Here is a 9,978-nt window from a genome sequence, read left to right as displayed (position 1 = left end):
AGGTGACGAATAATGTACTGTACTTTAAAAACGACAACACTTTCCTTGTTGCAGCCTCATGTGCGTGCGCTGGTGTTGTATGTACTTGAATCGTCGATATCTGAGAACAGAAGAGATTTGTTTTGTCATTTACAATTTGTTAGTCCGAAATTTTAAGCATAGACTCTTCTACAAAAGCAGTATTAATCGTATCTGTATTGGAACTGTTACAGCACTCCAAAGGTAAGAAGTTATTGCTCCAGTTTTGACTTACAAACGGGTGTGAAGTTAAAAATATTTCCAATTAAACGTTGCCATTATGTATTAGGTACTGAAGCGATTGCGTTTCTCTAGTTACACTAGTTCTCTAGAGAAAAAAAAACAATACAAATGTGCAGACTTATACAAGTGGAAGTGCAGTTCTTCCTTATATTAGGCTACTATTTTTATTTTACGTTAAATATCTCTTCGCATTCGGTATTAAATAAACCGATTTGTTGAAAGGAGACTCCGTGCTTCTTTTTAGACAATCTAGCGAAAAACACAGCAGTCGTTTGAGGTCCTTGACTACATTTCCCATGAGCCCACGGGCGCGGGGGAGCGTTTCCGGCGCGGGTGACGCAGTAAGTTCCGCGCTGGGCGGCGTGCCGCTCCTCTGTTCCTGTGTGATGCTGGAGCGATGGCGGCGTGCCGGGGCTCCACTTCGAGATGGTTTTTCACCCGGGAGCAGCTGGAAGCCACGCCGTCCCGCCGCTGTGGAGTCGAGCCGGACAAGGAGCTGTCCTACCGACAACAAGCGGCTAACCTTATTCAAGATATGGGCCAGAGACTCAACGTGTATCCTTTTCTTGTGCACGTCTGAGCTGCATCAGACCCGCCGACGAGGGGCCTGTAGGCTTCGGCAGAGATGGCGCTCTTGTAGGCCCCTCTTTTCCTCTGTGGTGGGTGGTGGGTGGTGGGTGGCTGGGTGGGGGCTGCGGCCCGGCTTTTAAAGGGCTAAAACTTCGCCGTTACGCGTCTGGGGGATGGCGATGTGCGTGTTCGCGGGTTTGCTGATCACCCTGCGGCTCAGGGGTTGCGGGGTTTCCGAGCCGCTGTGCTGAAACCGGTCCGGTCTCGGCTCCGCTGCTGCCCGGCCTGGGGCTGGCTGATAACCCCGCGCCGGGGCCCACGCACGTCAGCCTCGGTTGTCCGCCGTGGACGAGTCCGGAGTCGCGTTTCTGCGCGGCGGGGGGCTGATCGCCCTGCGGGCCGGGCGGTGTGCAGGGGACAGCGGCGCGGCGCCGGGCTGAAGGAGCTTGATCTCTGTCGCGCTCGTTCAGCCCCGAGCTGCCGCTGCAGGCCGGCCCTTGTTTGCATTGCAGCCTTGTTTCGGGGGCACCGGGAGGGAAATGAAACGAGTTAACGTTAGCAGCGTCGAGTGGGAACCTTATTAGTAATCCCTGACGCGCGATAACCTTCCCAATTCGTGTTTGATGGCGTTTTGTTTTTGGGGAGGGGGGCAGGGCCGTGCTGATGAGGTTTACCGTTGTCCCAGGCCGTGTTCCCCCACGCCAATAATGGAGTATCAGTGGCTGCGACGGTGCGATTTGCTCTTACCTCTTTTCTGTCGTGTTATTTTGGGGGAAGGGGGCTCTTTTGGTTGATGTTTTTTTTATGGCTTTGTTAGTGACTCGAAGGGATCAAGAGCAAGTGACGAGGGTCAATCGATAACCAAAGCAAAATCGCGTCCTCCTGAAAAAGGAGACGGAGGATACCGTGTTTAGTGTCTTTAACGATGAAGAGCCTTACCTCGACTGACCGTTCTCCTTAACCGCAGTGTCCAGCTCCCAGCTGACGATAAACACTGCAATCGTTTACATGCATAGGTTTTATATGTACCATTCTTTCACGAAGTTCCACAGAAATGTAAGTATTTTCGAGTTTCTCTACTGTCTTCTGCAATTAATTAAATCTGTGAATTGTTCGACGTAGAAGTACGATATCCTGTGGCAGAAACATGCCAGATGTAGTTCAGCGGTTGGTGTGGCTTTCCCCGTTTGACCTTAAGGGTCTTTGATACGGGAGTCTTCAGCAAAGGCATGACCTGCCCTTGTTTTTATTCTGGTACCTTGAGTGGACAGTAAGACTAACGGGCCTGATGAATAATGGTAAAGACAAGTAGTTCCGCATAGTCTGCAAAGGAACAAGTAAAGGGTTTATTCCATGCTGAAGAGAGAAACCACAACGTTTCGGCTGTGAAGCCTTCTTCAGGTGTGAAGAAGGCTGAAGAAGACTTCACAGTCGAAACGTTGTGGTTTCTCTCTTCTCTCTTCAGCAGAGGTTTATTCCATTATTTGTTCCATAGTAGAGTAGCCTTCATTCAGGATGGGGGAAAATGCCACTTAACATAACTGGTATCCAGCCCCCCCTCACTGGAGCCGAGGAGGAGAGGCAGATGGTCTCCACAATAGAAAGGTCTTCTTCTCCAGCCCAGCTGGCTCTTATCAGCCATGTTCTTTTGTACGAGACCGGTAGAGATTCTTCTGTCCCGGGTGGGGGGGAATTAGGCTGATTTAGTTAAAAGTTGTGATGACAGTAACGATTCAAAGGACCCTCCCCCTCTCCCCGGAGTGTGTTAATTGGCTGGCCTCTCGTCAGTGTGGCTGCTGTTGTGTGTTGCAGATCACTTCTCCAACGACGTTATTCTTGGCTGCCAAAGTTGAGGAGCAGCCGCGTAAACTTGAACATGTCATCAAAGTAGCACATGCCTGCTTAAATCCTCAAGAGGCACAGCTCGATATAAAGAGTGATGTAAGTATGACCACGCCTCTGCCTTTTTCATGCACCCCTGCGGCACTGTTAACAGACTGATCGCAGAATGTTTCGATGTTGTTAGGTGCTGTCCTTGGGGTTTCTCCCTGGTTTAAGGCTACTTCAGTGAAAACTGCTTTTAGGAAGTCTCATTTGGTTTACATTGTTTTCCTGGGCATTGTCTGATTCTATTGATTTTCCTTTTGAACTGCTAAAAACTGTTGCAGCATAAAGTGTCTCTCAAAACCCCAAAATATAAGGATGCCCTGATGTTTTATTTGATTTCGTTGATTTTTAATTGGCCCCAGCATTATTTATTCAAATTTTAAAGCAACGAGTGCAAACCTGGTTAATGAGACTTCATATTGTGACAGTTTTAAGAAGGCTTGTTGAGACGCATTACAGGACTGATGTAATGACTGTCTGTTGAACTTCAGGCATACCTCCAGCAAGCTCAAGAGCTGGTGATACTTGAAACCATAGTGCTGCAGACTTTAGGTAAGTGAAGACTGAACACTGAGACTGTTCAGTAGTGGAGCATAATGTGTTTTCCTTTGCTTATGTGCTCATGTTAATGGTACAGTTAGTTTCATTTGTACCTGCTAACAGCTGTACACACAAATATTGGGCTCTCCATGTCCAGCAGCATTGTTTACAATTTTAAATGTAATGTGATTACTTACTTGACAGTAATAACTCTCCACTTTTCTTTGAATTCTTTTCTTCTGGCAAAGACACAAGGTGTGAAAACATTCTGTGACTGTTTATTGAGACACTGTACAATAAATTTGCACAGTGAACCACTTCTTTTGATATCGGTTACGCATTTCTTTAGAAATTGTTTCTGACGTGTATTTCTGGGATTTGCAAGGTCTTCAGTGTGTACATTTTACACAGCATGTAGTGTGAGTCTTGATTATCTGTTATTAATCAGATTTCTTTTTTTTTTTTGCAGGTTTTGAAATAACAATTGAACATCCTCATACTGATGTTGTGAAATGTTCCCAGCTAGTGAGAGGTATACGCTTTCTGTTCCCACACACACACACATTTAATACAAATGAAAACGAGCCGAACGTGTTAGCATGTTGACCGTTCGCTCCACGTGGTTTGAAAGTTTCCGAGTAGGCAGGTTGTCAGACTTGTGATGTTACCCGTGCGAAGCTATCGCAAGCGCAGTCTGAGCTGCCGAATAGCCGTGCAACTGCTGGTCAGATATTTGTTCCACTGTGAGTGGAGTAATCAAATCTTTTTTTTCTCTCTTTTGCAGCAAGCAAGGATTTGGCACAGACTTCCTATTTCATGGCTACCAACAGGTTGTTATCCTGACCCTCTTTGTTGCACTGTAATAGCACACTATGGCTTCCTATACTGCAGGGCCCCCTGTCTGTGCCTGTTGCCCTTCTTGCGCCAGGGCACTGGGGCGCCTCTTGTGGCGGCCCCTCCCTGGTCGCAGTGCGGTGTATTGTACAAGGGTCAGTGTCGGCACTGAGGGGTTAAATGCACGATGAGAAGTGTAGTGGTGCTTTTTACTCACGTTTGCTCGGTACAGAGTGCATATGTCTAAAGACAAAATTGGTAGCCTGAATAGCAGCTAAAGATTACAAAGATGTAAACTTAACCTAGAAAGCTCAGTCATCCTGGTAAGTACAAAGACCTTTTAAGTTCTTGTTGCATTTTTTAAATGATTTTAAAACTAAAAAAAATAAATTAAAATGATCGTTTTAAATTGTAATGTTAATGTAATATATCTATAATTTTAAAATCTATAATTATAAAATCATAGTTGTAAATCTAAATTCATTGTAATGCACCATAATTGAATTTATGTAATGGATGTTTTCTTATGTTAATAATTTCCCCCTTTTTATTTGGGTGCTGATGTACTGTATAAGTGTTCTTTAAATCCTTAAATGTTTTTTTTCCAGAATTTTTCCTTTTTCCCTTGTCAGCAATGCACAATGTCTGGACAGTGACTCTGGCTCTTTTTTTGCCTTTTTTTTTGTAACATTATAACGTTATTTGACCCCTTTTAAAGATTGGAATAAGGGGATGTTCTAGTCTGAGTGGGCTTGCAGAAAATTACAAATGCATTACATAAAATATGCATTTAACGGTTACAGGATTCTGGAGCTTATGCTACATTTCGTCCAAATAAGTCTTACAATCGACACAAGGACATGTCCACACAAAGTGATCTAAAAAAAGCACTTGCATTCACCAGCTGAGAGTTGATTCAGATTTGATCTGGACCCATTCGGGGTCCTGGAAGACCTGCGGTTCTGCTGCTGTGAGTGCTCTGCACTTCCAGGTGTGCAGCTTCAGAGAGCCGAGTTCCGTCTGGGGTTGGGCACTCATGCTGCTTTCGTGGACAGGCGATGGTGGAGAACTGGCTTATAACGCACAGGATTTTGCTTTTGTTGGTGTGCCAATGAAAAGGCAGCGAAGAAGCATTGCTTCTTCACTAGAAAGCCACAGTTAACAGTCTTGGCACAGTTTCGGAGTACAGCAGTGGGTTACTCTGTTAACCTGTAGGTCAAAACGATAGTGCTGTCACTCTAACCATGTTGATCTTCAGTTGTTTTTTTTTCCTCAAGTCTCATCTCCAGGCATTGTTACATTCTGAATGGGAATTAAGGTTACCATCCATCTGTTATCACGAGAAACACTTTCATTTAACACAGGATGGCGTTTTGGTAAAAAAAAGATCCAAAATACACACGGAAGCCAGATTTGTTAAGTATTTAAGGTTGCACACATGTCTTTTCTAAAGGATCCAGTTTCTTGATTGAAACAGTGGTTTGTGTAGGCAGGGTACAGTCCATTCCAGTCAGATGTTTATTTGGGCTGATTCTTGATGTGATCCTCCTTGAAAGCCGCCCTTATTTTGTTACCTCCAGTTGTGCGAAAAGGCCGTGTTGCGTCTGTGGAGCCTTCGTGTGTGAGAATCTTACTTAGGATGTTACTGCTGTATGAGGTGTACAAAAGCGGCCGGCTAACAGTTTAAAAAGACATGGAGCTGGTTGAATTGAAGTCATTTTAATTACAGAAGAACCCCTGTATGTGAGGGGAGTCTGTAAAGACAACATGGGAAAACGTGTGTGTGTATTGCACCACTGCACAGAATTAGCCCAACATATTGTCAAAAAGCTCGACATTTCCTTCCGCCATTTCTAATGACAACATGTGGATGGTAACCAAATGTTCTGATATGTTCAGTGTTTTTCTTTATGTATTCAGTCGGAATTTCAAAGTAACCTGTTTCACTCCACTTCCTCCAGCCAGCACAATTAACTGAAGCTTATACAAAAACATTGTTATATTTTTTCAGCAGGGCATATTAGCATCTCATGTCTCTGCCAGAGTAAAAAAATAAATAAAATGGATTTATTTCTGTATGTTGTCAGTGTTTCTGGCTGTGTATCGGTCAGACTGTTTTGTTTCTTCTTTAGATGAGTTTTTTTTGTTGCTGCTGCATTAATGTTCCCCTTTCTTTTTTTCCTCTCTTTCCTTCTCTTGCATGTGTGGATGTGGAACCTGAATTTTCAACAACAGCCTGCACCTAACTACTTTCTGTCTTCAGTACAAGCCGACTGTGATAGCGTGTGTGTGCATTCATTTGGCTTGTAAATGGTCCAACTGGGAGATCCCTGTATCCACAGATGGAAAACATTGGTGGGAATATGTGGACAAAACTGTCACGCTAGAACTGCTTGATGGTATGTGCTGTGTAGTACTTTTGGGAGTTAGATTTGCACACTGGTGTTATGTTTTATACTGTGATGCTTTAAAGTAACAATTTCTATTTTTTTAACAGTTTAGAGGATTTTGTCCCCTACAAGCAATCATGTTGTAAATTCCAATAACTTGCATGATTTTTTCCTTGTACTGGACAGTACTTGGGTTTGTGGGAAAGTTACTGAATGAGTTAACGAAAAGTGGCAGCTCTTGGCAGCGGTTTTGGAAATGGCTGAAATGGCCTGATTTTAGTTCTGGAAAGTGCTGTCTCACTTGTTGGAGTTGTCCCCCTTGTGCTTTTCTTCTGCAGAGCTGACACATGAGTTTCTGCAGATACTGGAGAAGACGCCCAGCAGACTGAAGAGGATTAGAAACTGGAGGGTAAGTCAGTGGCAGGTGGAGATTTTCTGAAAGCAAGTGACTCTCGGGAACCAGCTCATACACTATTAATCACGCTATAGTTGTACCACAGATACAGTGTGCCAGCTAGGCACTTCATCTTTTTGTCAGTGAGTATTTCAAATAAAACACTTTCTTTTCACTTTCTTTCCACATTGAATTCTTCTCACAGGACTGTAAATTGTCCCAAATTAATTCGAACCCCGTCCTTGTTGCAAGTGGGTTACTTTAAATGCAGACCCCTCAGTGCATTGAAAATCTCTCATTTGCCTTCTCTTCCTACAGGCCAATCAGGCTGCCAAGAAACCCAGGAGCGAAGGCCAGGCGGCCGACAGCTCTTTTCCGAGTCCTTCCTTGGCTCAGAATCCGTCTTTGGTGGACAGTATTGCTGGAGTGTCCGCAAACGCGACGTTCCCCAAAGCATCCACCTCGGCGTCCTTCCCGGTTCCCCTGCCCTCGAACGCCGGGGCAGGGGGCGCTCCCATGCAGGCCGGCCACTCCCTTGACACCATGGCGGCAGTGACGTCAAGCATGCAGAGCGCCTCGTACAACTTCACCGCCCCCAACGACTGGCCGCAGCACCAGGATCAGAGTAGGCCCGAGGTGTACACTCTCAAACAGGAGGTGCTGAGTATGCAGCCTGGGGCCTCTGGGCAGCTGCATCCTGCCCTCCATCACCGGCCGGACAAGAGCGCCGACTTCCCCACGAACAAACACGAACACAAGTCGGGCGGCGGCAAGCACCCCCCCCAGATCTACACCCCGCCCGTCGCTACCCCCCAGAAAATGTCTTTGGACAAGTACCGGGAGAAGCAAGCTGCGGAGTTCGCGATACAGAAGCGGAAGCTGGAGGGCCTCGAAACGGAAGCCAGGGACTCCTACGTGCCGGCAGCCCAGGCGCTGGCGGACCAGCAGCACCACAAGAAGCACGCCCAGCCGCCGCAGAACCCGGGCTGCAGCTCCGTGGCGTCCCCCATCAAAATGAAGATCCCCCTCGCGAACTCCGACAAGCCCGACAAGCACGGGGCGGAGAAGAAGGACAAGGGCTGCTCCCTGAAGCTGCGGATCCCCATCCTGCCCACGGAGAAGCCGGCCAGCAAGGAGGAGCTGAAGATGAAAATCAAGGTCTCCTCGGAGAGGCACAGCTCCTCCGACGAGGGCAGCGGGAAGAGCAAACATTCCAGCCCGCACGTCGGCAAGGAGCACAAGGAGAAGCACAGGGACCATTCCTCCCACCGCCACCACGGCGGCGGCGGCCACAAGCATTCCCACTCGCATTCCCACTTGCACGGCGGCGGCGTCAAGGCGGGGGCCGATGGCGTGGCGGCCGCGGCCCTGGCGCTGCGGAGCCCGGTAGGTCTTAGCGGCGAAGCGGGCATCCCCGGCTCCAGCTCTTCCCGGAAGAGGCCGCACCCCGACGTCAGTCACAACCACCACTCCAAAATGAGCAAAAGTTCCAAAAGTTCAGGTAGTTCCTCTCATTCTTCCTCTGTAAAGCAGTATGTATCGTCTCACAGCTCTGTTCTTAACCTGCCCTTCCCCCCTCCTCCCCCTGTCACATACCAGGTGGGCTACGGACATCTCAGCACCCTAGTGAAACTGGACAAGAAACCAGTGGAGACCAACGGCCCTGATGCCAACCATGAATTCAATGCAAACAGCCAGCACATGGACTACAAAGACACATTCGACATGCTCGATTCGCTGTTAAGTGCCCAAGGAATGAACATGTAATCTAGGAGGAGGAAGAGGAGTGGCAAAAAAAAACAGCTTAGGTCTTGTGTTCAAAAAAAAAAGAAAAAGGAAAAAAATGCTTCCTGATTTTTTTTTTTAGGCAGTGTGACTCGATCCTGTCCGTTTCAATTTAACATAATTGCTGCTTCGTCCTCCACACTCTGGAAAAAATAGTGTAAATGAGTTTTATCTCCACACGTGAATACTATTATAAATACTGTATAAGCATGAAAGGTGCAATTTTTTCTTAAATAATTTAACAGTATTTCCACGACTGTAAACTTCACACAGGAGTATGGCTGCTTCCGAAATAAGGTGCCTTGTGCAATGAAGGCATGATTTAACACTGCAGCCGAGAAAAATGGGTTTGTAGTCGCTTAGCTTTTGAGTGAGTGTCGTTTCCTTTTTTTTATATCTTTATACGGTATGTATGAGTTGCATGTTTCAGTCATAAAGGGATAAAACAATGATGACAACTGTTTACAGAAAGTGGAGATAAATGTACATACATTTTTGTATGTTAAGCTATACCATAAATACTCAGGTTTGGAGCTGCTTGTAAGTATAACTATAAATATATATAAAAGACTTACTTGTAACTTGTGTCAGAGTCCATCAGTGATTCAGACGGCAGCATTCCAGCTACTTTGAACTTGTAAGCTGCATGCCTGCCAGGTGGGGCACATTATCCTTGTTCTGGCCATCCAGATTCCAATATTGCATAACCTAGAAAGAGGTCGGAGGTCGTGGAATTTGTACGCTGTTCTGACCTCCTGGGCTTGAGTTGGATGCCAAAGGTTGTGCCTCAAACATAAAAGGACAATTATAGAACTATACAAAGTTTACATAATCTTTGCTGTGAAGTGCATTTAAAATGTTTCTTGGCTTGATGCAGTAGCCTAGATGCAGAGCTGTTAATTGATTATGGTAATATAGGAATATTAATGTTTATTAAAATTTAAAAAAAATAATAATTGGGCAACTTGTAAGTCAAGTAAAGATGACAGTTTTGTGTTGTATTATTTTTCAGGTCAGTTTTCCTATATAATGCATTGTTTTTAATTCCTAATGCAGATAATTGTTCTCATTTGATTAGTCCTTCCTAATTTCGGTGTGCAGAGTTCCAGAATTAAGCCAAGAATGTATGTTTCCAGTATCAATACAGTGATTTTACTCCAATGCAGGACTACAGTGGTTAAGAAACAAGTGCAAATCTTGACATCCAGTTTTTCATTTAAGTTCTCTAAATAAATTTTAAGGTTACCACCACCTTAACTTGCAGTCTGTTGTCATATGTTTGAGGTTGTGGGTAACTGATGCAGGAACTGGGTGGGG

At 45.6% G+C, this 9,978-nt stretch overlaps 1 protein-coding gene across 2 annotated transcripts; it reads left to right on the top strand.

The window, feature by feature from the left end:
- Positions 1-7: 7 nt before the first annotated feature.
- On the top strand, positions 8-9,918 carry ccnt2a (cyclin T2a). Of its 2 annotated transcripts, XM_015358511.2 has the most exons (11): positions 8-222; positions 506-816; positions 1,806-1,887; positions 2,644-2,772; positions 3,210-3,270; positions 3,728-3,790; positions 4,043-4,088; positions 6,328-6,491; positions 6,821-6,891; positions 7,195-8,377; positions 8,476-8,642. In XM_015358511.2, the coding sequence occupies exons 2-11, from the start codon at positions 659-661 to the stop codon at positions 8,541-8,543; spliced, it is 2,025 nt and encodes a 674-aa protein (XP_015213997.1). In that variant the 5' UTR covers positions 8-222; positions 506-658; the 3' UTR covers positions 8,544-8,642. The 2 variants fall into 2 exon arrangements, with proteins under 2 accessions (XP_015213997.1, XP_015213996.1); XM_015358510.2 differs by having other exon boundaries at positions 7,195-9,918.
- Positions 9,919-9,978: the final 60 nt, after the last annotated feature.

This window comes from Lepisosteus oculatus, chromosome 12, assembly GCF_040954835.1.
Source record: "Lepisosteus oculatus isolate fLepOcu1 chromosome 12, fLepOcu1.hap2, whole genome shotgun sequence".
NCBI classification, from domain to species: domain Eukaryota; kingdom Metazoa; phylum Chordata; class Actinopteri; order Semionotiformes; family Lepisosteidae; genus Lepisosteus; species Lepisosteus oculatus.
The sequence above is the reverse complement of the archived record's forward strand: the minus strand, read 5'-3'. Positions and strand labels throughout refer to the sequence as shown.